Source organism: Triticum aestivum, chromosome 6B (genome assembly GCF_018294505.1).
Source record: "Triticum aestivum cultivar Chinese Spring chromosome 6B, IWGSC CS RefSeq v2.1, whole genome shotgun sequence".
In the NCBI taxonomy this organism is placed as follows: Eukaryota; Viridiplantae; Streptophyta; class Magnoliopsida; order Poales; family Poaceae; genus Triticum; species Triticum aestivum.
In genome coordinates, this window is record NC_057810.1 from 26,926,329 (window position 1) to 26,953,535 (window position 27,207).

Genomic DNA, 27,207 nt, shown 5'->3' on the forward strand with positions numbered 1-27,207 from the left:
GGCACGGTGAACAGACACTCGCTCGAAAAAGAACTTGCCATACGTAACTTTACCCATCTAGCAAGCAAAGGGAGAGGAAGCGAGTTCTAGCAAAGAAAAAGCAAGAGAGAGAGAGAGAGAGAGAGAGAGAGAGAGAGATTAAAGAGAGCTCTATTTTCTTCCAGTACAACGTGGATAGAACTAGGCGTGGACACAAAGCTCTCAGCTCATGAGCTTAATGAGTGCTCGATAGCTAGCTTCTAAATGAATCAAGCAAATCATTGGTTTTAGCTCAGCTTAACGAACGAGCTAACGAGTTTCACATTAAGCTAGTTATAGCAAAACACCACATATTCTTTTCTTAAGTTACACCATCTCATGGCAGCGTAGCTCACCTATTCCATCTAATCAACCCAATCCAGCCCATAGGAGTTCAATGTATGGTTACTTCCAGAATCTAGCATATAATTTTGTCGCCAAATTGTTGAAGAATTTGGATTCATGTTAGATATTTGCGGTAATGCCTGTTAACTAGCGCTCACGGGTGCTCGCCAGCTTAACAAGCTTCGGACAACAAGCTTACCGAACATAGCGAGCACGAGCTTAATGAGCTGAGTAGCTCGTGAACTAGTACTAATTAAGGGCATGTACGTACAATGTTCAGAAGATAGGCTTCTCTTGATCATCCCCGTCATCTAGTCTAGAGATGAAAATAAATAGCATGTTTTACGTTAGTATATGACTAAGAGATGACATTTAGGATATGGAACCAAAATTTTGTTTTATCTTCAGTTCTAAGAGATCATTTTTTAGTTAAGAGTAATAAGGAAATCACGACTATTTTTTCATTTCTCTCTGTCTTACAAGATACTCCCTCCATCCCAAAATAAGTGACGTGGGTTTAGTTCAAATTTGAACTAAACTTAAACTAAACTCACTTCACTTATTTTGGGACGGAGGGAGTAGTAATTATCCTATACGTGGCATCATCACTAAACGAAAGAAGACTGTGATATCATCCCGTTTTAGGTGCACTACTAATGAAGACTCCACATGCTCCAGAGGGCCCACCGACATTCAGCCTTTACCTATTTCTCTCCGAACCTTTGCCTCATTTGCTCCGTTGTCTATTTAAGAGAGGAGAAGGATGATGAGTTAAACCACAAACCAAAGAAACCTCCACTAAACCCTACACAAGGAAGGTGGAGCACAAGACGAAATCAGAGTAACCAGGTATCGATCGATCCGACAACTCCCTCCTTCCCTCTCCCTACTATTGTGATGTTCACCTTCTAACATAAATTATATACACTATTGTGACAGTGATATAGACTATGGCTTCACCATTTTGTGGCATCTCCACATGCGGCATCAATGCCGCCGCTCCTACCGTATTCTCCACCAACAAGGCGCTTTCCCTGGTTTCGCCCACATTTGTTCCACTTGCCCAGGAAATCAGGCCTAGGAGAAGGTGCAATTTCAGAGTAAACGCCGCAAAGGAACTGCATTTCAACAAGGATGGGTCAGCTATGAGGAAGCTGCAAGTGAGTTGTACAATATAATCACCCTTAGTTAAATAATGCTACTATATATCGTCTATGTTGTTCCGTCTTTTTGGTTTTAGATGCCAATTTCTGATTGCATATTTGCCTATCAGAATGGAGTGAATAAGCTCGCAAACCTGGTTGGAGTTACTCTTGGTCCAAAAGGACGGAATGTTGTCCTTGAGACCAAGTACGGGCCACCTAGAATCGTTAATGATGGTGTTACGGTAGCAAAAGAGGTATGTGTCATTACGGTTTATTCTTACCATGCAATCCTAATGTAAGTTGAATCTTTGCTATGAACTTTTGTCATTGTTGGCTATCAACCAGGTTGAGCTCGAAGACCCTATCGAAAATATTGGAGCTAAATTGGTTAGGCAAGCCGCTGCTAAGACAAATGACTTGGCTGGTGATGGTACAACCACATCAGTCATCCTTGCTCAAGGGATGATCACTGAGGGTGTTAAGGTACACCAATACAAATATCTTGTGTCTTGTCTTTTATAGCATAATTATTTTATATATTCGATTCGGTAAATAATGTTAGATTTGTTTACTTTCTCCAGATTGTAGGTGCTGGTGCTAATCCAGTACAGATTGCCCATGGTATCGAGAAAACAGCCAAAGCGCTAGTCTATGAGCTCCAAAAGATGTCCAAGGAGGTTTAGATTTGCTAATCCATTGTTCAGTTCCGAAAATACATTCATTCTGAATTCTATATCACATTTCCTCTATCATCCTATGATAAATACTCGACCAATCTTGTAATGCAACAAGAAAATGCATCAGATTAATTATAGTAACTTCTGCTCCCTATGCTAATTATGAATGGAGCAGATGACTCACCCCTAGGCCCTAACTACCATTCATGAGATGTTAGCCCACTGTTATCATTTTCAGGAGCCTCAATCCTCATTTGAATCTCATATATTAATTTTCAAAGGGAGTATCCTCTATTTAAAATTCAAATTTGCCAAGTTGCATTAAATACTGCAGGTCAAAGATAGCGAACTTGTCGATGTTGCTGCTGTAAGTGCTGGAAATGATTATGCAATTGGTAACATGATAGCTGATGCTGTGAGCAAGGTTGGGCGACATGGGGTAGTCACGCTCGAAGAAGGAAAGAGTTCTGAAAACAGCCTCTATGTGGTCGAAGGGATGCAATTCGACCGCGGCTATATTTCTCCCTACTTTGTGACCGACGGTGAAAGAATGACAGTGGAGTATAACAATTGCAAGGTCTGTCGCACATTGTCTTGGCAGTTCGTCTACTTGTTTCAGTTACCACAATCTCCATGAGTTATGTGCTCTTAAGCTGATATGTTTATAATATTGCTCAGCTCCTTCTCGTGGACAAGAAAATTAACAGCGCCAAAGATCTCATCGCTATTCTAGAGGATGCTATTACGAGTGGATATCCAGTTCTAATAATTGCAGAGGACATTGAGCAGGAAGCTCTTGCAGCCCTCGTGCTCAACAGGCTTAGAGGCTCACTACAGATTGCTGCTATAAGAGCCCCTGGTTTCGGGGAGCGCAGGAGTCAATACCTCGATGACATCGCCACTCTGACAGGAGGTGGGCTTGATGTTTGGTGCGATGCGATCATGCGATGCATCCCGTTGTGATATTTGTTCAGTTATAGCGGTCATTCTTCATGTAGGCACTGTAATCAGAGACGAATTTGGAGTGCCACTACATAAAGCAGACAAAACTGTCCTAGGAACTGCTGCCAAGGTTGTAATTACTAAGGATTCAACAACAATAATTGGAGATGGTACTACACAAGAGGAAGTAATCAAAAGGGTGACACAAATCAAGAACCAGATTGAGGTCTGTATATTGTGGACTTGATATTCTTCGTTTCCATATCCTATATAATTGTCGAATCATATATATGTTCTAGTTTTTCTCACGGCTCTTCTCTGTTTATCGAGTCTCTTTTGGATGCTCCATTTTTCCAGTATGTATAGTTCACTTAGCTTGTCCCGCGCAAGTGTGTGTCTCACTTAAGTGTGGATGAAAATACCCTGACTAAAATTTCATTCCGAAACTTTATTTTTTTTCAGGCTACTGAACAAGAATATGAAAAAGAAAAGCTAAACGAGAGGATAGCCAAATTATATGGTGGTGTTGCTATCATTCAGGTACAGCCGATGTTCATGCTGAGATATCTATTGATGTACTAGGCAACAATTCCAGAAATACACCCAGTAGTGCACTTTTTAGGTTGCATTAGCAGAATATAATAGCTATAACATAATACATCTTGGTTTGTAGGTAGGAGCACAGACTGAAACCGAGCTGAAGGAAAAGAAACTGAGGGTTGAAGACGCGCTGAATGCAACAAAGGTAATGTTTTCTCCCGGTTCAATTCCAATTGATTTTTGGGATTTGTGTACCTGTGCGAATTCAGAGGGCCTTCTAGAGAACTGTGCTTTTTTCCGAAAAGGAGGATTACCCATGGCCTCTGACTGTAGAACTGTGCTGATTTTACTTCTAATTACAACATAATCTATATGTACTCATTCCTACGATAATTGACTACTTCCCTTGTGGACAGGCGGCTGTTGAGGAAGGTATTGTTGTCGGTGGTGGATGTACCCTTGTAAGGCTTGCATCAAAAGTTGATGCAATTAAACAAACCCTTGAGAATGATGAACAGAAGGTATAAAACAAAGTGAATGAGATCCTCATTCGCAAAGCTTCACTGTTAGAGTCCTGTCTTTAGTTCAAGGTGTTGTTTTCTTCCATCCCAACGAGCTAATCCCCTCTTCGTATTTTCAAGGTTGGGGCTGAAATTGTAAGGAAGTCCTTGAGTTATCCACTCAAACTGATTGCAGAAAATGCTGGCATTAATGGCAGTGTAGTTATTGAGAAGGTTCGGAACTCAAATTTGTTCTCAAGTATGCATTTGATATTCAGCAACTTACGTATAACTAATTTGAACTTGCCTTCATCCAGGTCCTTGCCATTGACAACTCCAGGTATGGTTATAATGCCGCCACTGGAAAGTATGAGGATTTGATGGCTGCTGGTATCATTGATCCAACCAAGGTATGTGCTTGCAGAAGCAATGTTCTCTTTGACCACGCCATATAACCGATACTCTCATATGAGGATGCTATGGTACACTTTTTTCATGTAAGCCAATGTACCTGAAAATCCTAGAGTCCATTATGTTTTGTCGGGAAATGGCGATTCAATGCTTTTCCTAATTGTATATATAACTATGCTGAGACATTAAGCATGGAACCCATAAATTTTGGGGTGACCAGTTTGATAAGACCTTTCGAAGAGAGATTCTATGTCCCTCCTTATTCACAATCAACTAGTTTCTTTACCCTCCTTTCTGTGCATAAGCATCAAGCTCAAACAAACATTAACTGGATTTTGCGCAAACAGGTGGTGAGGTGTTGCTTGGAGCATGCTGCATCGGTGGCGAAAACTTTCATCATCTCTGACGCTGTTGTCGTCGACATAAGGGCGCCTAAGTGTGCACCTGTTGTGAACCCAATGTGCGGTTCAGGTATACAGAGACAATCTGCTCATCATCGTCTGCTACTTACTCAGGAATCAATATGGTCTTACTAACTTGTTTTCATTTTTTGTACAGGTTATGGATTCTAATTTAGGACAAGAGCTATGCATTCCTGTGCCTCGGCAGCATGCTATATCAGAGGCGGAACTACTGTGTTATGTTTTGAGAAATAAATTTGTTACTTGCTGTTGTGGCGAGTCAAAGCCGCAATGAATAGTTTGTTTTACAGTCCTAAAAGTGAATGATGAAGTTGCACGGAATATTCTAGCTACATAATATTCACAGTTGTTCCTTTCGAGCATTTGTTCCTTAACTGAGCGTAGGCTTGTGGTAATGATGATGTTCCATATATGGCTTTGATACACTCTTTGCATGAAAGGTTTCGTAATATTCACAGTTGTTCCTTTAATTTTGTGCATTTGTTCCTTAACTGAGCGTAGGCTTGTGGTAATGATGATGTTTCATATCTGGATTCGTTAGACTCTTTGCATGGAAGGTTTCGCGCCACAGTGGTGCGACTTGATTGCTAGGTTCCTCATAAGCGGTAACATGGCGAATTGGTGATTAAAGTCAATGATGATATTGGTCATTGCTTTCAGACTAGAAGGGTCCGAGGCAGTGTGATCCAATGTCTCCCATCATTTTCAATCTTGTCGCTAACATGTTAACTATCCTCATTGCACATGGGCTAACAGAGATGGGCAACTTAGTAGACTTACGCATCTCGTAAATGGTGGTATAACCATTCTTCAGTGTGTCGATGACACTTCCATATTCATGGAATCCGACATGATGAAAGCAGCGAATGTGAAACTCGTTTTATGCATTTTGAGCAACCTTTTGGTCTAAAAAAAGAAAAATTTCATAAAAGTGAGATATTCTGCTTCGGTCAGGCTAAGGAGATTGAGGACAAATATGACTTAGTTGGGTGCAAGTCATGATTTTTCCCATTCCATTACCTTGGTACCCCTGTTCATTTCTGGAAACTCTCGAGTAAGAAATGGAAAAGGATAGAAGACCGGTTTGAGAAAAAAAATGATAGCTGGAACGGTGAGTTGTCATATGGAGGACGACTTGTTCTTATCAATGCATTGCTCACCAGTCTACCAATGTTTTGTCCTTTGAAATAAATAATGGGGTGAACAGATTTCGTTTTCTCTGGCTACGTGGTGAGCGTAAGAAGAAATATCGATTAACCAAGTATGGCATTATTTGCAGACCAAAGGACCAGGGTGATCTTGGAGTGGATCTGGAATCCAAAATAAAATGTTTGTTCAAGCTTATAAATGAAAATGTAGTCTGGCAGGAGTTGCTTCAACAAATATCCGCATTCAGAAACTGTCTCAAGTGACAGTAAGACCGGCAAATTCACCATTCTCGAAGGGTCTATTAAAAGCCAAGGAAGACTTTTTTTTAGTAAGGGCTCATACTTAGTTGCTGATGGACGAGCACTAGGTTAGCCAGCAGTGCCCTTCTCTGTATAACATTGTGCAATGGAAACATGATACTTTTCACCAGACTCTTATCAGGTGATAAAGGAACTGATTGGTTACACATAGTCCAGTCGTTCGTTGATGTTAATTTATTTCATATCGAAGTTGAAAGTCCCGCTAAGGGTTAAGATATTCTTTTGGGCCTGTGTAGAGGGGTGGTCTTCTTAACTAAGGATAATTTAGTGACGCGTAACGGGAATGACAGCACAAAATATTGTAAAAAAAGTTAATATGACATCTGATATATGGCAAAGAGCAAAAAACGAAAACAAGGACGAAAAATGTTTTCAATACTCTTGACTAACATATCAATGCAGAGTAAGTCTAAGTCTATTCTAAAGCCACAATATTCAGAGTTCCCTGAAACTTGACAGTTACCTGGGTGCACAGATGCATCTTTCTTCAGCGAACTGCACAATGACGGTGAGAAGCAATGCTCATTCGGAACACTGGTTCATGTTTATGTTCAGAAGGATCATTTAGAAGATTGTACAATCTTAACGGCTACTGATGACAGTGTTTTCAGTGGTCGCAGCGAGCACCATCAGGTGACCCGTATGAGCATAACCACCATGACGAACATGCAGGTCATCAGAAAGATGAGCAACCACTGGAAGCAGGTTGTCTTGGAGGCCAGCGAGTAGACCTCAGAGGCTCGCGCCGTTGCGCTACCGGTGCTCGCCAAGCTATGTTCCATGGCTCTCTCATTGGAATGAAGGATCTGCATCAGTAGTACCCAGCAAGTGAGCTCTCTCAGTAAAAATCCAGCAGAAAGGGAGCAGAGGGAACTTCATCCACATAAGAAACAATTAATTCCACAAGGCAACAGAAAAACCTACCTTCACTGTATCTTGCACGGATTGGTTCACTACAAGGCTACTTTCCTTCAGCTGACGTGCTAAGTCAACCATTTCGTCTATCAGACTATCTTGCAGGTCCCTGTGCAGTTAGGAGATCCAACATAGTAAGAAGATAGCCACCCAGTATAACTATTTGTTCATCTCATACAACCCTGAATGTCACATGCTTAGGCCTTAAAACATCACAAGAAAATGGTAATGATCAAACATAGCATTGATTGTACCTATCCTATCACAGGAAAATCAGCGAGACCAGTCAATGAGCAAATCAGTAAACTGGTTGCTCATGTGGATAAAAGATAATGAGGGAACTAAGCCAGATTCTCGGGTCCACAAGAAACTTTGCCAAAAAAGGGGGTGCATACCTATGCTTCTCAATGTTAGCCTGAGCTTCTGCATCCAATTTAATAGGCGCTCCAGTATCTCTTTCTCTTCTAGTTCTATCACGACTGCTTGTACCAGCTTCCACCTGAGCCCTACTTATTTGCATCCATTAGTTCATTAGTTGTAACTGTAAGAAAAAGAAACAAATAAAAAAGGGACAAGATTTTACTTACGTTGATCGCCTTCGCAATCCTGCTGACAAGGATATTGGACTCTCAGCCTTTTCTCTTTCACAAGAGCTTTCTTCTTTGATCTCATCAACTGGTTTTTCATTTTCTGTCTGCATCCCAAAGATAGTAATGAAGGTGTATCTAGAAGCTAGACTGTATGAGTAATGCTGGCATGTACTGATCTGAGAAACCAGTTCAAACAGAGAGTGGGGTCAGCATAAATATGAATCAACGAGATAAGAAAAATACCACTGAAGCAGCAAGTGTGGCAGCTAGTGCTTCAATCTTTTCTGAATACTCACTGAGCTTAGCTTTTGAACCCCTGAATCAAGAAAATACTCATGAATAAACATAGTCTCGTCATGGGGAAATACACATAAACAGCAAAAGCTAACTTTGCTATGCTCCGGACATTACTATGACCAGACATTCTCATCATCAAAATGCAGAACACTGAATGGAAGAAGGTCATAAAAACATACTCTGAACCTCATATAAGGTTTCTCTTGTCAAGTAAGAAGTGTATCCTTACATATACGGTGTCCAGATTTTCATGAATAGTTTCCTAATAAATCCAAAAGAAAAGGATTGTCCGTTAAAAAAAAAAGAAAAGAAAAGGAGTGTCCATATTGACATGCCTTCATTGAGTGTGTGTGTGTGGGGGGGGGGGGGGGGCATGGATCAAAAGGGCACGTCAGCCAGTGTACGCTCAGAAAAACTTCAAATATGCAAGGGAAAAACTATATTGCTGTTGAAATTAAGGAGTTCCTATCTATTATTTGTAATATTATGGGCCCTCAACAAATGTTAGCTGGAACGCAGATTGCAGGCTGTACCACATTCAACATATTAACATTCCCAAAAAGCATACAAAACTACGTCATCTGAGAACACGGAAACCCATCTGAGTACCTTGGTACTCCTTCAGTTGTAATTTCTGCTCCAAGCTGCTCCAATAGCTCCCTGGCTGTGGATATATACTGCAACTGGAGGCTGTCAGTGCCAGCACATGCCGGACCAAAAAGATAAAGATTAAAGAGAGAATATTCATCAGCGACCATCCGTTAAAACTGAGCAAAAAACATAACGAAGCAAAGCAAATTCCAACACTGAATTTTCATCACATTCATTTTAACAACAGCAAAAAGATTCACAGGTAATCTGTATCTTCCTTCTCCAGCTAAGTAAGTTACAGAACATAGCCTGCTCAAGCGTTGAACAGAAACGGAGCATGGAGCAAATCTAATGAGATTAGAGGAGCTACACCTACATGGGCAAGCTTGGCCTGATTCTGCTGCCGAGGAGCCTCCTGAAGCAGCCTTCTGAGGTTCACTTCCACCCTGCTGAACACCATGATCAAGGGGACCAATACCTGCTGAATCATTTAGAAGGAGCAGGCCATATTACACCATATACAGAGGGGTGAAAGCAAATTTCACATTTAAGCAAATCTATTCTGGCTTCTAACAGTAATATCAAACAATCAGAGAAGTGCTACAGAACAGTCAGACACTCAGACCAGCAATGGCGAGACCACCAGATTGTGAGGAAATGGAGTTCAGGCACTATTAAGGATGTGTAGTGTCAAAAACGTTCTTATATTATGGGACGGAGGGAGTAGAACACTTGTATGAGACTTGATGCAAAGTTCTTCAGATACGCATCGGCAACAAATTCACAGTATCTTGCACATCTGAATCCAGCCACTGATTTAACCAATGAATCTGATGGATGTAACAAGCTAGTTCAGTCAGTGAATCACCGAGCCTGACCTCTCACTGCAAAATGGATTCGGCGCCGCGGGTGGGATCTCTCCTGTTCGGCGGCTCGGAGACGGGAGATGCCCGCCAAAGCACCACGGCGCCCTGCTCTCGTCCGCCCTATCCCGTCACATTGATATGGTGGCGGAAGGAGGAGCGGTTGGCGAACGATGCGGGTGGGGTGTGCGAGGCGGATGAGGCCAGATCCTCGGCGGAGAGGCGCCGGCCAGTTAGCGCGGGTCCTGCGGGGGCAGAGGCGACGCAGGCTCTGCAGGGGCAGGCGGGCACGGCGGCGCGACACCGGCGACGAGCCTAGGCGGTGAAGAGTTTTTTTTAAGCTGTCTTATTTTCCAATAAATAAACCATTATTTTCATATGAGCTAAATTGCTCTGTAACTCATTTTAGTCCCTCTACTACTTCAAAATACTTAAAATACGGTCACTAAACTTGCCCTGCTGGTTCAAATACGGTATTCATACATTTAGTCGCTCTACTTCATATGGTCACTAAACTAACCAGAGGTTACCACTTCGGGGGACCTCGTGGGGATCACTTTTGATGCCCTAGGAGCGTGTCAAATGGTGTGTCCAGCCACCGCCACATGTTGTATGACGGGCGCTCTCTTCAGATCTTGTTTTTATTTTTGTGTATGCCTTTTTGAGTTTTAGATGGGATTTTTTTGTTTTCCATTTTTCACATGGTTATATTTTCTTTGTGAAATGCACCAGTACTTTTCAAAAAAAAATCCATACTTTCACGAGAAGCACATATTTGCTTCTCATAGAAGCATGATTTTTCTTTTGTGAACTTCGTTTCTCGAGAAAAAAAAGTTGTCCTTTCAAGAGGAGTATATATTTGCTTCTCGTGGAAGCACATTTTTTCCCCGAGAAGCACAGATTTGCTTCTGGGAGAAGTGCTTCTCGGAAAGGGGAAAAGTTGTGCTTCCTTAAGAAGCACGGCAAGAAAACATAGATGTTCTTTTCGAAAAAGGGAAAAATTTGTGTTTCCACGAGAAACACAGGTTTGTTTTTTTGTGAAAGCATAGATTTACTTCCTGAGAAGCATGAAAACAATATGCTTTCACGAGAAGCACAAATTTGCTTCCGCGAGAAGCACAACTATGATTCTAAATAAAAGTGAAAACCACAACCATGCGTTCAGGTTTCAATTTTTTTCCTTTTTTGGTATTTCTTTTTTTCATTTTTTCCCCTTTTCCAACTTTTCTGTTTTTTATGAAAAAATAGTCAAAACTTATTAACATGGATCTAGTTTTGAAGAACTCGATGCGGGAAATCCAAACGTCAAAACAGCCGAAAGTTGGACGCACGATTCAAAGGATAAAATGTTTTGAATAAACAAAATCTATGAAAAAAAACTCCGCGGAATGGACAAGTAAGTGACACATACAATGCGTCATTTTTCAACCCTTAAATCTTTTTGAGGGCTTGTCAACCTTAACTTTTTTTAAGGGATTTATCAACCCTTAACTTTTTTTAGAAGTAACATCACACTTTATTCAAACTTCAAAGTTCAAAGGAATACATATGGTGGGGGCGGGGGGAGGATTATATAACCAAACATGCGGGGCAACCTCGAGTGAGGTCGCCATTCTAGCTAATTTGTGAGCCTCCTCATTACATGTGGACTGTGATGAGGATATAGACCTAGGGTAGGGTCATAGGCCTGACCTAGGTGCCCTACCCAAGGTCACTACCCTAGAGGCAAAGAAGCTCAAGAGATAGAAGGAAGTACCCAAGGAAGACGTTGAGTGTTAGACCACTCGACCAACCATATCACTCGGGTACCCCAACTTTACGAAGATCACTCGACCTATGAAGACCAGGAGTCAGACGGAAGTACAACTGTCGGACATTCACTCTGTAGTCTTTATAGACATTAATGGTACTTAAAGCTAGCGATATCAGTAATGCCCCTCCTTTATGAACATTGAACCCTCTGTAACGGAGGGGAGCTGGGGTCCTGGCGCACTCTATATAAGCCACCCCCCTCCTCTGGCACAAGGGTTCACACCCCCTGTAACCCACACGCATGTACTGAAGTCCAGTCGACCGCCTCCGGGCACCGAGACGTAGGGCTTTTACCTCCTCCGAGAGGGGTCTGAACTCGTAAACACTTGCGTACAACCTCACCGTAGCTAGGGCCTTGCCTCCTCCTACGTACCCCCTATTCTTACTGTCAGTCTTAGTACCACGACAGACTGCTCATGGCATATTTCACATGCCAAAAACTTTAACTCGTTGTCCTTGATCTCAAGAAAAATTATGCAACAATCTCCTCTGTTGTTTTCCATGTGTAGATCATTTACCAGTTCCAAGCAATCCGAAGCAACTCAAATCCTGGCAAGACCGAGGTCTTCTCCAAGAGCAAAAGCTTCTTCGCAAGCATATGCTTCAATCATCACCAGACTCATTACCCATTCAAATACAAATGTAGAAGCAACCAGAAAATTTCCATCTCCATCTCGGCAAACCACCCCGGTTGCTCCCCTATTCGTCGATTTGGCTAAAGCCCCATCTGCATTGACCTTTGCTTCTCCTTGCGTTGGGGGAAGCCATTTGCAAACTCTCTCAAGGCCCCCACACACACTTTGCCATGTTTACACTCAAGGACGACCGCATATCAACCCTTACCTTTTTTTTTCTTTTGAGAAACATGTCTGTGATTTCGGGAAGGAGAGCAACAAGAAAAAGCCCATATATAGCTTTCGGCCCGTCGGACGGCCCCGCTAACCCAGCCCGCCATCACACACTTGGCTCCCATTCTAAACTCTCGTCTGTCGTCTCCCCTCCCCCCCACCGCCGCCTCCAAACCTCCCCGCAGCCATGGCGCGCCGCCACCTCCTCCCGCTCCTCTCCCGCACCCCCCACGCCCCCACCCCCACTCCCACTCCCATCCACCTCCGCCACGCCTTCTGCTCCACCACCGCACCCGTCGACACCCCCGCCCCGGCCGTCGATGCAGCTCTGCCAGCCGCATCCCCCGCGGAGACCCCGGATGAAGCCCCGGCCGCAGCGCTGACGGAGGCCATGGATCCGGCCCCGGCCCGCGCCCCGCGGGAGGAGGAGCCCCTGCACGAGACGATCCTCCACATGATCCGGCGCCGCAAGTGGACGACCCGCATGGAGAACTCGGTGCGCCTGCTCTGCCCGGCGCTCTCGGCGCCGGTCGTGCACGGCGTGATCTCCGCCGCGGCCGCCGCGGACCGCGCCGACCTCGCGCTCCAGTTCTTCCGCTTCGCGTACCGCCGGGCCGGGTTCCGCCCGGAGCCGGCCACCTTCGCGCTGCTCGTCCCGGTCCTCGCCGCCAAGGGCATGCTCAACCACGCCCGCTGCATCCTCCTCGAGACCATGCCGTCCTTCTCCGTCGCCCCCGACGAGGCCACCGTGGCCGCCCTCGTCGCCGCCTACGGCCGGGCCGGCATCCCGCAGGAGGCCGTCAAGCTCTTCCGCCTCATGCCCGACCTCGGCATCACCCGCACCGCGCTCTCCTACAACGCCGTGCTCAAGGCCATCCTCTGCCGCGGCCGCGAGGCCATGGCCAGGCGGATCTACAACGCCATGATCGCCGACGGCGTCGCCCCCACCCTGTCCACCTACAACACGCTCATCTGGGGGTTCGGCCTGTGCAAGAAGATGGAGTCCGCCGTCAGGGTGTTTGGGGACATGAAGGGCCACGGGGTGACACCGGATGTGACCACTTATAACACCCTGCTCAATGCCTGGGTGCGGAAAGGCGATCTGGAGAGTGCACGGAAGGTGTTTGATGAAATGCCCGGAGCTGGGTTTGAGAGGAACTCGATCTCATACAATGTCATGATCAAGGGATATGTTGAGGCGCGTAAGGTCGAGGAGGCAGTTGTGTTGTTCACGGAGATGGGGGAGAAGGGTCTGAGGTTGAGCGAGAAGACGTTTGCTGCGTTGATGCCGGGACTTTGCGATGATGAGGGGAAGGCTGCGGAAGCCCGGAAGGCAGTGGCGGATATGGCGGAGCGACGACTCACGCCAAAGGACAAATCGGTGTTTCTGAGGCTCGTGTCGACATTGTGCAAAGCTGGGGATTTGGATGGGGCGTTGGAGGTGCATAAGAAGAGTGGGCAGTTCAAGCATGTCCTGGTGGATCCGAGGCAGTACGGTGTGTTGATGGAGAGCTTGTGTGCAGGTGGTAAGTGTGATGGTGCTGTGCAGGTGCTCGATGAGCTTCTAGAGAAGGGCACACTGCTTAGCCCAAAGAGTCCAGTGATGGAAGCACCGGCTTATAATCCAGTGATTGAGTATTTGTGCGACAATGGGAATACCAACAAGGCCGAGACGTTCTTCAGGCAGCTGATGAAGAAAGGTGTGGATGACAAGTCTGCATTCAACAGTCTTATCCGTGGGCATGCAAAGGAAGGTGCGCTAGAGGCCGCAAAGGAGATTCTTGCCATTATGACACGCCGTGGCGTCCCTACTGACCCCCACTCGCACGCACTGCTTATTGATAGCTTCCTGAAGAAGAACGAGCCAGCTGATGCAAAGACGGCACTGGACAGCATGATGGAACATGGTCACTTACCAAGGCCAGCTCTGTTCCAGTCTGTCATGGCGGCACTTTTCAACGATGGCCGGGTTCAGACCGCAAGCAGGGTCATGAAGAGTATGATCGAGAAGGGGATTACCGAGAACATGGATATGGCACATAAGATCGTGGAGGCTCTCTTCATGAGGGGTCATGTGGAGGAGGCGATTGGTCGCGTCAATCTGATGGTGGAAAATGGCTGTATGCCTGATCTGGATAAGTTGCTAGCTGCCCTTTGCGAGAAGGACAAAGTGATGGAGGCACAAAAGCTGGCTGATTTTGCGTTGGACCGGGACTTTGAAGTTAGCTTCTCAACCTATGACAGAGTCCTGGAAGCCCTGTACACTGAGGAGAAGACATTGCCAGCCTACTCCATGCTCTGCAAGATCAAGCACAAAGGAGGCGTTGTAGATCAGAAGGGTTGCGATGCTTTGATGGATAGCTTAAAAGCTGGAGGATACTCAAAGCAAGCTGACATTTTGTCTAGGATCTTGGTGGAGAATGGATCATCAATATCCAAGAGGGGCAAGAAGTCTGCCATGGGTGCATAGGGAGGTTTCTGGGTTCATGGAGAGGTCCTATTTTCCTTTCTGAACTGAAGAAAACAGTGGTTTGTTTGTTTTATTAATGCTTGTCCCATCTGTCAGATTGGGATTTTCATCCCAGGAGACAAGAAGAATAGGTAAATTTACCTTTCTCACGAAACCCCTGATTTAATCATGTGCCATTTTCTTAGAAAAGAAACATGTTTAATAATTGAGGCAGATGTACTTGTTATGAATTTAGTTCAGAAATTACATCTATGACATGCTTGGAATATGTATGTGCTATGAGCAGTGGCGGAAATGCACTGGTGATGCGTGTTATTGGCATGATGCATCTCTTGTTCAGCGATGTGCTTGGAATATGTTTTGCATATTCGTTTCCATGCCCATTTTAAGTTGCCTGTATTCCCATTTTGGTCCCTCTTTGTTTCTTTCCTCAGTTGCGCTGCTCCATGATCTCCCTGGTTTTTCCGCCGTCTTCAAATTTTTCTCGTGTGCAATAAAAATCCGGCAACATTATTTTTGCTCCACCTGTGCTGTCAACTTGCAGCTTCACCTCCCAACTTCTTGGATTCTTGCTGGTTTGGTTGCATAGCTAGTCTCTTGCCTTCAGGTGTGATGTGCCTTGTGTTTCGTAGCAGATGCAGGTTCTGGACCTTCCAATTTGCATAGCACGGTCCGGGTCCACCACAGCATCACGAGATATTTCTACAGGAATTTCCATTAGGAGCATACCACTACCATTTTTGCTTTAGCTCATGTGTCACTGCTGATCTGCTTATAATCCATGCATACATCCAAGCCTGTGGCGTTGTCACTGTTGGTGCATCGCTGCCATGTGTAACATGCTTTTACTTCATCGTCTATAAGTGGCTGTAGTAAAGACAGCCCAGGGTTTTGGTTTGTTTTGGCATGATGCCAAAGGAAGGCGTTGATTCACTTTGCAGGCTGTTGTCATTCCACCTTGTTAATTGCATGGATACTGATAACTGATGGTCTGATGTTGACAACCTCTTGGTTTGTTTGATCTCTTGATATTTTGTTGGAATGGTGGAGTGTCAGATTAAAATTTATGCAGTAAGATAATATTTAGGCTTTTTTCTTTTTTCTTTTGCGGGGATAATATGTATACTTTGACCCATTTCTGTTAGAAGCGTTAATACTCTGTTCTTGATTTGCCTCCAGACTACATAGCTTGTGCTCAAGCCTAGCAGTGTTGATTTGACCATTAATCAGTAGTAGTACATAATGTTTGAACTTTGAAGTGGTGGAAAAGCTACTCATTTTTTTGCCCTTTAAACTCTGGTTGCCAACCCTGATTCATCCTGTGCTAACTTCTTGGTTATCGCCCTCATTGGTGCTTACCCCGCCTCTATCCGTGGCCCAGGGCGTGCTGGATAACCGAACATCCGGTATATGTGGCTCACTGCCAACCGGTCCGGATGCCCGCAAGATGTCGACACGCAGACCGTTGAGAAGTGCGCGATGTTAGGCCTAGAGCCAAACAGCTCTGAAGCTGCACGCCAGCACTAGCCCTCGCTGGTGATGGCGTGATCACGGTGGTTAAACATGATACCTTGTGATCACGGTGATGGCGTGATCACAAGGTATCATGTTTTTGTCACTTACTTTGTGCCTAGCCATAATCTAGTTTAGTATTTGGCACTAGACGCATAACCATAAACTTTGATCCATATCATGTTTTTGTTTATTTGTTATTGCAAAAGTTCATGAACCGTTGTCACAAGTTAGTCTCTGGTGATAGATTTGCACACCCTATCGTAAAAAACAATTATGTTTTAGAAACAATACCAATTTCCCTCTTAGGGGGTGTTAAACACCTACCGCCAGGCTTTGTTGGCGGTTGGCTTGCACTACCTACCACATCACACCATACGTTTGCCGGTAGGCCGTTAATGCTCGTCAGCCCCATCCAACAGCCGTCGTCGATTGCCATTAACCCTACCGACCCCGGTGGTAAGAAAAGAATGAGATCCCGAAACTTTTTTGAATTAGGGTTAAATTTTGCTCAACTTCCCAAAAAAGTCAAAGCACTGAATTTGGCCAGTGATTGCACGTACCACATCATCAATCACAAGGTATTTGTACAGGAAACCACAATGTTCCCGTCCCCGTATGCATGCAGGCGCGCGCGTGCTGTTGTCACTGTCAGTGCCAGTCGCTGAGCCGCAACGTACGAGACGACGAAGCGCAAGAACGCGATCCACCGTCCCGTGTTTCTTGCCACTCCCGTCCCATTCAACTTCCCATCCATACACATGCAAATCTACAGTACTATTGTACGTTAGAAAAAGATAATCTCTACTGTCTAAAAGAAACGGAGTGTTCCGTTTCCCCTTTTACGTTGCCCGCTCTTCGTCCAACCTCTCGTACGACCCCCTCCCGTGTAGCGATTTTCTCTTCCCCCCCCCCCCCCCCCCCCCCCCCCCCCCCTCCACCGATTTTCTCTTCCCCTTTTATCATCATCACGTAAGATAACCAGACGCAATCAATCCAAACCCAATGAATTTTTCGCTGGATGGAATGTTTCCACTTAGAGTAGTATACGATACAATAAAACAACAATTTTTACATGTGTCAACTTGCAGCATCAGCTTCAAACCTCTGCTGTCAACTTGCAGCATCAGCTTCAAACCTTTACATGTGTAACATACTGGCTTTTTTTTACATGGCTCCTGGTCGGGGCTTGAGTTTTCTGCTCTCTATTCGTTTCTCTTCCCCATTGCGTAAAAAAATATATCTGGTGATTTGTTTTTTTGTTGTTGTTGTTGTTGCTCCACCTCTGCTGTCAACTTGCAGCATCAGCCTCAATCCTCTTGGATCCTTGCTGGTCTTTTTGTCCTGGGGTTTGGTTGGATATCTAGTGGTCTCTTGCCTTGACATGTGATGTGCCTTGTGTTTCGTAGCAGATGGAGGTACTGGGCCTTGCGATTTGCATAACTCCGATCCCGGCCCACCACAAACATGACGAGATATTTCTACAGGAACTCCATTAGAAGCATACTACTACTGGTATCATTTTTGCTGTAGTTGAGTTGTCACTGCCGATCTGCTGCCATACATGCGAACGCGATGCGAGCGCGTGGTGCCGTCACTGTCGGCGCATCACTGCCATTTGGTACTCCCTCGGACCGAAAAAGCTTGTCCCTCAAATGCATGTATCTAACACCAAGTTAGTGCTAGATACATCCATTTGAAGGACAAGTTTGGGACAAGCTTTTTCGGACGAAGGGAGTACCAATTTGATTGATCAGGTGGCCGAGGACGGACGGTGCAAACAGACTCGTGTTTCTTGCCTTTGGATGTGCTCTCCTCTCATGCCACGGTGCTACAGAGCAATGGCAACCGCTGGATTCATATCGGACGAACATGATCACTGTGCATGGATAACGTTTGGAAACCACCCTGGGAAGCTGAGATATTGCCAAGGGAAGCTGTCGTCCATGGCAAAGCCGTGACGCTGTTGCATCTGTTGAGTCCAGGGCCAATTGGGTGTCTCCTCTTTTCATCTAATCTCCCTCAAATTTTCGTGTGTCGTTGGTAATTTGTACTACCGTGGAGCAGGAGAAGTCTGAGAGCGCATTCTCGAAAATTCTTTACATTCTCGGGAAAAGAGAGATGAGCGTCTTTTAGGGCAAGAAAGAAGACCAGAATGTGCATCCTGTCCCTTCAATTCTGCTCCGATGGGTGAGATTGGTTCGTAGCATGGGAAGGTCCCTTCAATTCTGCTCCGATGGGCTCGGGAAGGTGACAAGTTTGTTTCAGGACCATGCAGCCTTTTGGATCTTTGTCCGGCGGGGGCGCCATGCATGCATGCAGCACTGCTATGCATAGCAGCTCGTCGTCTCCTGCCTTGGCATGTGGCGTGCCTTGCGCCTTCTTGGACCTTGCGGCCGCGTCCGCATGATTAACCGGGCCTGTCGCCGTCGATCGCCATGCCATGCCGCAAACTGAGACGACGACGCGCGTGCAACGTGAACCACGACGGCGCGTTCCTCGCCTCCGCCTCTCCGTTGCCAAATCCACCGCCGTTGGTTCGGTGGAAAAAAAAAACCCTGAAAATGAGATGACGCCCCGTGGCGGTAAAACGAGATGTACTGTCTACCGCATCATATACTCTACCGTCAGGGCCCCCGGCGATAAGTAGCTATATACCTTATTGCCATCGACCCCGGCGGTAGGAAAAGAGTCGGGTCCCAATTTTTTTACGAATCAGAACTTGCTAAACTTTCCAAAAATGTCAAAACACTGAATTGGGCCAGTGTCAATCGCAAGATATTTGTAGAGGAAACCACAATGTCCCCGTATACATGCAGATGCAGGCGCGTGGTCTTGTCAGTGTCAGTACCAGTCGCCGAGCCCGCAACGAGACGACGAAGCACGACGCGACCGACTGTCTCGTCACTCGTGTTTCTCGCCACTCCCGTCTCATTCAACTTGTCATCCATACACATGCAAATCTACCACTCCCTCCGTTCCTAACTGTAAGTCTTTGTAGAAATTCTATTGGGTGGACTACGTACGAAGCAAAATGAATGAATCCACACTTAAAATGCAGTATGTAGTTGATAGTGAAATCTCTACAAAGACTTATATTTAGGAAAGGAGGGAGTACTACTGTATGTTAGAAGAAGATAATCTGAAAATACAAGCGTACTTGGCCGGCCCAGTACGTGTCGAGCAGCCAGTGGTACAGTTCGTTCAAGATAATCCTCTGCGGTTTTATTTACCAACATTAAATTCTTACAGAATTTAAACCAGAGCCAGAGAACTTATTTTTTCTTACTGTACTCATCTGACACTTGATTGAGATCGATGAACAGAAGCAGAGCGAGTGAAAAAAAAGGTTGCTAATTAAATAATTAATTTCCTAAACGCACGTACGTACGCGGTGATTTTCAGCTGGGCTGCCGCTTGTGGAGCTTGGTGAAGGCGGTGCCGTCGCACTCGAAGTCGTCGTAGCGGCGGAAGAGCTCGGCGACGAGCATGCAGGCGGTGGCGACGACCACCTCCTTGGCGGCGCACTGCTTGTTCCCCTTGGTCGGCTCGCCGGTCTCGGGCCCGTTGGACCAGTACACGTACCGCAGCAGCGCCTCGCCCTCCGCCCCGACGAACCTGTCCGCCACGAACTCCTCCGGCCGGTCGAACACGGCCGGGTCCCGCATCGCCAGCGGCTGGTACCCGCACAGCATCTCCCCGGCGGCGACGGAGAAGCCCTCCCCGCCGTGGGAGCGCAGCACGAAGTCCCGCCGCGCGCGCCCGAACTGCAGCGGCACGGGCGGGTTCATCCGGAGCACCTCGTACACCGTGGAGCGCACCAGCGGCATCCCGCGCACCGACGCGAACCCGACCTCGCCGTTGTGTTGCTCGAGAGCGGCGCGGACCTCGTCGCGGAGCCTGGCGCGGAGCGCGGCGTCCTTGCCGACCTGCAGGATGAGGAAGGGGAGGAAGACCGAGAAGCCCCCGAAGGCGTTGAAGCCGAGCAGGAAGAGGATGTTGTTGATGGCGTCCTTGTCGGTCATGCTGTGGTCCTTGACGCCGACGGCGACCGACGCGGCGCCGTGCTTCTCGAGGAAGCGGTACAGCAGGTCGTACCCTGGCTTGACGAGGATGGAAGGGAAGGGGAAGGAGTGGAGGAGCAGCTCCTCCAGCGGCTGCGGGATGGCGCCGATCTTCTGCGTCGGCACCAGCTGCAGCCCCAGCCAGACGTCCAGGATGAAGAGCCCGTACCGGTCCACCAGGTCCTCGGCGGCCGGGTCGGCACTGGCCACCGCCCTGCACAGGAACCGGAAGATGCACTTCTGCAGCGGGACCAAGAAGCTGGCGCCGCCCTCCTTGCCGGCGTCCAGGTCGGACTCGATGGCGGCGAGCATGCCGTCGACGCCCTCGAGGAACTCGGGCGCCCACACGCGGGAGCTGCGGCGGAGGAGGTCCATGGCGAAGGCCTTGGTGCGCTCGTGCTCCGGCTCCTCCGTGTCCAGGTACACGCCCACGCGGGTGCCGCCCGTGAAGGAGTCGCTGGGGTTGTACGGCCCGATGAGGCAGTCGCGCTTGTCCACCAGCTCCGGGTCGAACAGCGCCGTGAAGGCGGCGGTGTCCACGATGGCGACCACGCGCGGGTTCACGCCGACGAAGAAGGGGAACGTGGGCGGGATGTTGGCCCGGAACACAGTGCTCCGGTACTGCGCGGCGCGCCGCCGGAAGTACTCCTCGGGGCCCTGGAACCAGAAGTAGTCCAGCCGGTCCCGGAGCGGCCCCAGCACGGGCGCGCCGTAGCCGCCCGGGATCGGCTTCGGCGGCGGGGTCACCGCCACGGTGGCCGCCGGCGAGAAGGACGGCAGCATGGCCGCCGGGGCGTATATGTACGGGCGGCCGCGCGCTCGGTGTGGTGGTGGCTTGCGCGAGCTGGATATCCCCAGCCCGTGTGTGGTCTTAAGCTCACTGGGCCAGCTGCTCAGCCGCAGCAGCTCGGTGGAGTAGAGTGAAGTGAGCTAGTGTGGTTCAGGTTCACGTGGAGGAGGGTAGGGCGAGAGGTTGGCGATGCCGCGATGGAGACGCCAGTAGTGGGAATTTTTTTTATGAGACCAGGTCTCACAGATTAGCAGGTGAGACCCATCCCGATGAATGACACGTGGCATTTGCAAATCACAAAGCATTTACCCCACGCTCACCTGAAATCAAGGGGGGGGGGAGAGATTAGATGCTTTGTGATTTGTGAATGTCACGTGTCATCCATCAGGACGGGTCTCACCTGCTTTATATGAGACCTGGTCTCATATAATTTTTTTCCCCAGTAGAGGGAGAGGATCACGTGGGTCCCTATTGACAGCGCGCGCTCTGTCACTCAGAAAATTCACTTCTACATTGACCGATGGGCTAACATGGTATCAGCATAATCTCGATCCACAACCCCAGCAGCCAGATTATCTTGATACCATTCTTCAAACACCAAAATTTAGTGTTTCAAAAATTTCTTTCTTGGACCGCCCCCCCCCCTCCCCGAGCCGCGTGCGCGGGCAGCTCCGGAGGCCACCAACCCTAGCACCAGAAACCCTCCTTCCCCGAGATCCACCGTCCGTCGCTGCCGCTGGCGACGACGGTGGTGGCGGAGCCCGGCCGTCAAAGGCGAGGGGCGTGGGCGAGCGCGCCTCGACGGGCCTTCCTCGCGCGGGGGAGCGGCGTTAGCGGGCAACACGGGTGGATCTCTCCGGTGCGGTGGTCCACGGTGAGGGGCGTAACGGCGGGTGGAGCGCGGCCGGATCTTGCAGAGATGGCGCAGGAGGGTGCGGCCGTTCGGGAGGCGCCGACCTAGGAGAGTGGCGGCCACGCTGGTTACCTCCTGGTGACGGCATCCGCGCTCCAACGATGGTGGTTGGTGGCCTCCTGGTGGTGTTGAGTGTTGGAGTTGTGATTCTAGATCTGGGGCGGGCCCTGGGCCGCGACCGCTGTGTTGCTGCTAGATGTTGCCTGGAGTTGGTGCTTTTGGCTGCTGCACGTGGTGCGGCGGTCCTTGGCCTTACCGGTAGTGGTGGATGATCTGGAGTTGTGGGATCTTGGCCGTGCGGAGGAGGAAAAAAGGGCTACGTGTCTTCGACTGTGCGGGGTGTCGGTGTTTCGCGACATTTTCATCACATTGACGAGGTGCTGCGGTGGTGGCAGAGTGACCCAACATGGACAATGGCTTCATTTCGGTGGGCAAGGATGGAGGTGCACGATGACACGGATGAAAATCCTACCCGTCTTTGGTCCGTGCTTGTAGCGACGACACCTGTCGGCATCGTTCCCCTCCTTGGAGGCATCGCGGAGGTGTGTCGGCATCTCCCCTGTCTCACTTGGGTGGTTGTCTTGGGGTGAGAGCCCAGGTACGTTCTTGGATCGGCGATGGCGGCGCCTCAGCGTTGTTACTCTGTTGGGAGCATCTTGTGGGAAGACATGGCTTGGAGGTTTCGTGTTGCGGTTCTTCGGTGCTCGGCGCTGGTCCAGGCATATCTTCTTCGATGCTATGTACGCTATCGATGGAGAGTCAAAGACGTGGGCTTTGTCGGGATCAATCGAGTCCCGCCACCCACCCGCCATCACCTTTAGGCATTCAAAGGTGGTTAGTTCGTCGACAAGGGAGGTCCGGGTTCAGCTGTTGCTCTTCGAGGTAACCGTCGTTGGTAGAGACGCGGCTTAGATGTTTTTGCTTAGGGCAGACACTGTGCGTTGTGTTGTAATGTGTGTGATGGTTAATCTTCGGATTAGTCCGGTGTTTGCTACTCTTATTGTTCGCAACGAGAGGTAGTGTCTTGTAATGCCCCAAGGTGTGTGTCTAATCTCCTTAGAAATTTGAAATCCAAACTGGAAATAAACATGGAGACAAGAAATTCAGCATGAATAGTATCATAGAAATACTAATAGCAAAAATGATACCATCCACAACTGAATTTCTATATTTTTTTTGCCATGTGTATTCGGAATTTGGATTCAAAAAAATTAGGGCTAGTGGACATATGTCAACCGAACATTCACCAAAATTTTCTGAACACGGCATTGTATTATGTGTGACATGGTTTCACAAGATATTTTCCCATGACTCACCGTCTCTTTGTTTTTTCTGTCGGGTTTGCTAATCCGAATCGCTTTGGAAATTTAGATTTTGAACAAATACAACTCCAGTTCAGTGAAAGGTGCAACAACTCAGAGGAACAACTTTTTTTTTCATAAAGTAATCGGCCACATCAAAGCAGCTCGATCATGGCAAACTAGCTTAGTAGATAATCTCGTCAATCTTGAAGCTCCATTCTTCAGTATTTGGTAGACGTTGCTTGTGTGCGTCTATGTTGTGATTTATGTTTAGAAAACATTTGTGATACATAACCGACTTTTGAATACAGTCTTTAAAGTTCAAAAAGAAAAACTGACTTTTTACTAACAACACGTTGGCGGGGATTGACATGAAATATTGAGGTTGGGCTGTGTGTGCGCGCGCGCGTATTTTAGCAATTTGTGTGGTATTTAAGCACATCTTCAAACCTAAGTTACACATGCATCTTTTACACACGCAAGAATGTAACCTTGCCACTTTGAATAAAAAGAATCCGAAGCCTGAAATTACATATAACTTATTCGGCAAATTTGGCTACAAAGAATTGCACTTGAACTGTTGCACATTATAAATAATAAAATAAGAAGCACACTTTTTTCTTTAGAAATCCAGGTTTAGAGATGTGAAATTGAGTTGTTGCACACTCTAAAACTTTGAAATTACACATAATACTTTTGCAGAATTTTGCTTTAGTATTTGTGCAAGTCCATAGAATAAATATCCGAGAGAAGATAACTAAACGGGCAAACAACAGTTAAAAGACTAAAAGCATCTCTAGGAGCTCCACTTTCACCCAGTAAGTTTCCCATATTTTTTTTAGACTGACAGGAGGGTAGAAACTGCTAAGTAAATAGGCAATTTTTCGACTAATTTAATCCATAAGTAGATAACTAGCATGGCATTGACAGAACTAACAACATACTGGTACTGGTCTAAACAATCATGTACTATGCAAACAGTAGACAAATCTACACATGATGCTAGCACTGCTAATACAGAAATTATCAGGAGAGAGATAAACGCGTTATACCCTCCAGTAGGCCATGCAGAAGCTGCCGCGGCGGCAGCAACAGCGTCCTCGGCGTCCTTCTTGTCGGCCTCGGTCTTCTCGGCGGCGGCACGTTCGGCGTCGCTGGACATGGTGATGACGGAGTCGACGCGGACGTAGAGAAAGTAGTGGATCGAAGGCGAGCAGTCGCGTAGTCGCTTCCCAAAAACCTATTCGTCTCTCTCCCGTACAGGAACCAGAGAGACGGGGTTTCGGAGACCTGCTCTTCCGTCGACCGTGTACGTGTCGGACGGGATGGAGTCACCGGCGGCGGCAACAGCAAAGGAACGACGGTGGGCGGTTCACGTGGAGCAGATGTGATCTGATCATGGCGGCTAGGGTTAGGGGACACCACACACTTATATAGACGCAGCCGCGTGGAGAGACGTGGGCTCGACCCACATCCGAGTCCGTGACAGCCCACGATCCGACGTCTCAGATCGTGGCCCTGTTGTCAGAAACTCTTCGTTAGTGACTGGCAAAAATAAGCGCATAGGTGTGTGCTCGGCTCGGCTCATTCTCGCGGCATGGCGCGGCGCGTCGTGACGAGGCAGGCGACGGAGGAGGAGCGCGTGAGGGCCTCTTCTCTTTTCAAGCTCCAATAGCATGTAGAAGAGCCACCCTTATAAGGAGGTCCAACTCCTCTTCCACTTCCGGGGTGGGACTAAACTTCCCACCTCCACCTAGTGCCAATAACCCACATGGGGCCTTAGAGATTTTTCTGAAATTGCTATATGGGCTTAAGGCCCATCTCAAATTTCAGCAATCCCCCACCAGATCTCGAGGGCCCATTGTGTCCTCTATTCCAATTGCTGATTCGATATACTAGTGTTTCAGTGAAGACCTGTTAAGGTTCAAGCTCCAATAGCATGTAGAAGAGCCACCCTTATAAGGAGGTCCAACTCCTCTTCCACTTCCGAGGTGGGACTAAACTTCCCACCTCCACCTAGTGCCAATAACCCACATGGGGCCTTAGAGATTTTTCTGAAATTGCTATATGGGCTTAAGGCCCATCTCAAATTTCAGCAATCCCCCACCAGATCTCGAGGGCCCATTGTGTCCTCTATTCCAATTGCTGATTCGATATACTAGTGTTTCAGTGAAGACCTGTTAAGGTTGAGCTTCACCTAGAGCAAGTAGCTACACTCCTTCACAACTGAACAATGGACTATGCCTTGAATTGTCAGTTTGGCGTCAAGAAGCTTCACCACATGTCTTACTAGTACTAGGCTGCCGAAGGCTGACCCCTCGGGTGGAGCATATAAGTCACACTCCTCGCCTATTCACGAGCTTGCTAGAGATCACCCCAATCTCATAGACTGTGACCAGCAGTCAGGCTCATATAGGTGTGTTCCTCCAAAGATCGCTCTGTAGGATAGCATCTTGCTTACATAAGCCTCAGAACACATTAAGACAATAGTCATCCTACCATACAGTATTGAGAGTATTGCATCTCCAACGGAGTGGGTTAGTATAGTTACTCTCCTCAGTTCACCACTGGCTTGTTTTCCTAGGTCCTAATTCACGGGATCTCTGATCACATAGGTTGGGTTACCACCATGGAAACTCATGTGGGTCTCATACCCATCTCCCTCGATGCACTATCTATCACTACACGCGATAGCCCTTTCGTAAAGGGATCTACCAGATTCTTAGCCGTATGGACATAGTCCAACGCTATCACTCCGGAGTTTCTTAATTTTCTGACAGCTTTTAATCTCATTCTTATGTGTTTGTTGGACTTCATGTTGTCCTTTGAACTCTTCACCTTGGTGATGACAGTCTGATTATCACAGTTCATAAGGATAGCCGGAACCGGTTTATCAACCAATGGCAAGTCCATCAAAAGATCTTGAAGCCATCCTACTTCAACACCAGAAGTGTCTAATGTTGTTAATTCTGCTTCCATTGTCGATCTCGTTAAGATCGTTTACTTGCAAGACTTCCAGGAAACAGCGCCACCTCCAAGAGTAAACATATACCCAGTTGTGGCCTTCATCTCATCAGCATTAGAGATCCAATTCACATCACTATACCCTTCAAGTACCGACGGGTCTCCGGTATAGTGAAGTCCATAGTTCATAGTACCTTTCAGACAGCGCATAACTCTTTCAACAACATGCCAATGTACATCACCCGGTATGGAAACAAACCGGCTCAGTTTGCTCACAGCAAACGCGATGTCAGGCCTCGTTGCGCTCGCTAGGTACATCAGTGAACCAATGATTTGAGAGTATCTCAATTGATCTTTAGCCATGCCTTTGGACTTTCGAATCAACACGCTAGGATCATATGGTGTTTGAGATGGTGTGCAGTCCGAATATCCAAAACGGCTCAACACCTTCTCAACATAATGGGATTGCAGAAGTGTGATCCCACCCTCATTATCTCTTAGTAGCTTGATGTTCAAGATAACATCAGCCACACCAAGGTCCTTCATCTCAAAGTTCTGAGACAGAAACGACTTAACCTCCTCAATGACTTTGAGGTTGGTTCCGAATATCAGTATGTCATCAACATACAAGCATAGTATAACTCCTTCACCCCCACCATGGCGATAATATACACATTTGTCAGCTTCATTAACAACGAAGCCAACAGATGTCAGAGTTGTATTAAACTTATCATGCCATTGCTTAGGTGCTTGCTTCAGGCCATATAAAGATTTCAGCAACCTACACACCTTTCTTTCCTGACCATGT

The 27,207-nt window shown here is 47.3% G+C and overlaps 4 protein-coding genes across 5 annotated transcripts; 2 read left to right on the forward strand and 2 right to left on the reverse strand.

Annotated features, from left to right (window-relative positions):
• Positions 1–1,116: 1,116 nt before the first annotated feature.
• Positions 1,117–5,470, forward strand: LOC123133243 (ruBisCO large subunit-binding protein subunit beta, chloroplastic-like). Its single transcript, XM_044552759.1, has 15 exons — positions 1,117–1,212; positions 1,303–1,523; positions 1,637–1,762; positions 1,854–1,991; positions 2,090–2,185; positions 2,520–2,762; positions 2,864–3,098; positions 3,184–3,353; positions 3,590–3,667; positions 3,801–3,872; positions 4,084–4,188; positions 4,309–4,401; positions 4,485–4,577; positions 4,926–5,049; positions 5,137–5,470. The coding sequence occupies exons 2-15, from the start codon at positions 1,314–1,316 to the stop codon at positions 5,148–5,150; spliced, it is 1,797 nt and encodes a 598-aa protein (XP_044408694.1). The 5' UTR covers positions 1,117–1,212; positions 1,303–1,313; the 3' UTR covers positions 5,151–5,470.
• Positions 5,471–6,894: 1,424 nt separating this feature from the next.
• On the reverse strand, positions 6,895–10,066 carry LOC123133244 (uncharacterized). Of its 2 annotated transcripts, XM_044552760.1 has the most exons (8): positions 9,741–10,066; positions 9,239–9,340; positions 8,881–8,948; positions 8,218–8,290; positions 7,972–8,078; positions 7,780–7,890; positions 7,394–7,493; positions 6,895–7,275 (listed from the first exon to the last, which is right to left on the reverse strand). In XM_044552760.1, the coding sequence occupies exons 2-8, from the start codon at positions 9,320–9,322 to the stop codon at positions 7,099–7,101; spliced, it is 720 nt and encodes a 239-aa protein (XP_044408695.1). In that variant the 5' UTR covers positions 9,323–9,340; positions 9,741–10,066; the 3' UTR covers positions 6,895–7,098. The 2 variants fall into 2 exon arrangements, with proteins under 2 accessions (XP_044408695.1, XP_044408696.1); XM_044552761.1 differs by lacking the exon at positions 9,741–10,066 and having other exon boundaries at positions 8,881–8,961; positions 9,239–9,287.
• A 2,491-nt stretch (positions 10,067–12,557) lies between these two features.
• On the forward strand, positions 12,558–15,154 carry LOC123135511 (pentatricopeptide repeat-containing protein At2g37230). The gene has a single exon (XM_044554596.1). It carries the CDS (start codon positions 12,573–12,575, stop codon positions 14,853–14,855), a length of 2,283 nt encoding a protein of 760 aa, XP_044410531.1. The 5' UTR covers positions 12,558–12,572; the 3' UTR covers positions 14,856–15,154.
• A 4,416-nt stretch (positions 15,155–19,570) lies between these two features.
• Positions 19,571–21,403, reverse strand: LOC123135512 (linolenate hydroperoxide lyase, chloroplastic). Its single transcript, XM_044554597.1, has one exon. The coding sequence runs from the start codon at positions 21,212–21,214 to the stop codon at positions 19,769–19,771; it is 1,446 nt and encodes a 481-aa protein (XP_044410532.1). The 5' UTR covers positions 21,215–21,403; the 3' UTR covers positions 19,571–19,768.
• Between the last annotated feature and the right edge of the window lie 5,804 nt (positions 21,404–27,207).

Bases quoted from the DNA above. Each gene is read 5' to 3' on its own strand.
- LOC123133243 (XM_044552759.1), top strand. From the start codon at position 1,314: ATGGCTTCACCATTTTGTGGCATCTCCACATGCGGCATCAATGCCGCC. The intron at 1,524-1,636 runs GTGAGTTGTACA...TTTGCCTATCAG, and splicing joins CAGCTATGAGGAAGCTGCAA to AATGGAGTGAATAAGCTCGC. The intron at 1,992-2,089 runs GTACACCAATAC...TACTTTCTCCAG, and splicing joins TGATCACTGAGGGTGTTAAG to ATTGTAGGTGCTGGTGCTAA.
- LOC123133244 (XM_044552760.1), bottom strand. From the start codon at position 9,322: ATGGTGTTCAGCAGGGTGGAAGTGAACCTCAGAAGGCTGCTTCAGGAG. The intron at 8,291-8,880 runs GTACTCAGATGG...TTCTTGATTCAG, and splicing joins ACAACTGAAGGAGTACCAAG to GGGTTCAAAAGCTAAGCTCA. The intron at 7,494-7,779 runs GTATGCACCCCC...CTAACTGCACAG, and splicing joins GCTAACATTGAGAAGCATAG to GGACCTGCAAGATAGTCTGA.
- LOC123135511 (XM_044554596.1), top strand. From the start codon at position 12,573: ATGGCGCGCCGCCACCTCCTCCCGCTCCTCTCCCGCACCCCCCACGCC.
- LOC123135512 (XM_044554597.1), bottom strand. From the start codon at position 21,214: ATGCTGCCGTCCTTCTCGCCGGCGGCCACCGTGGCGGTGACCCCGCCG.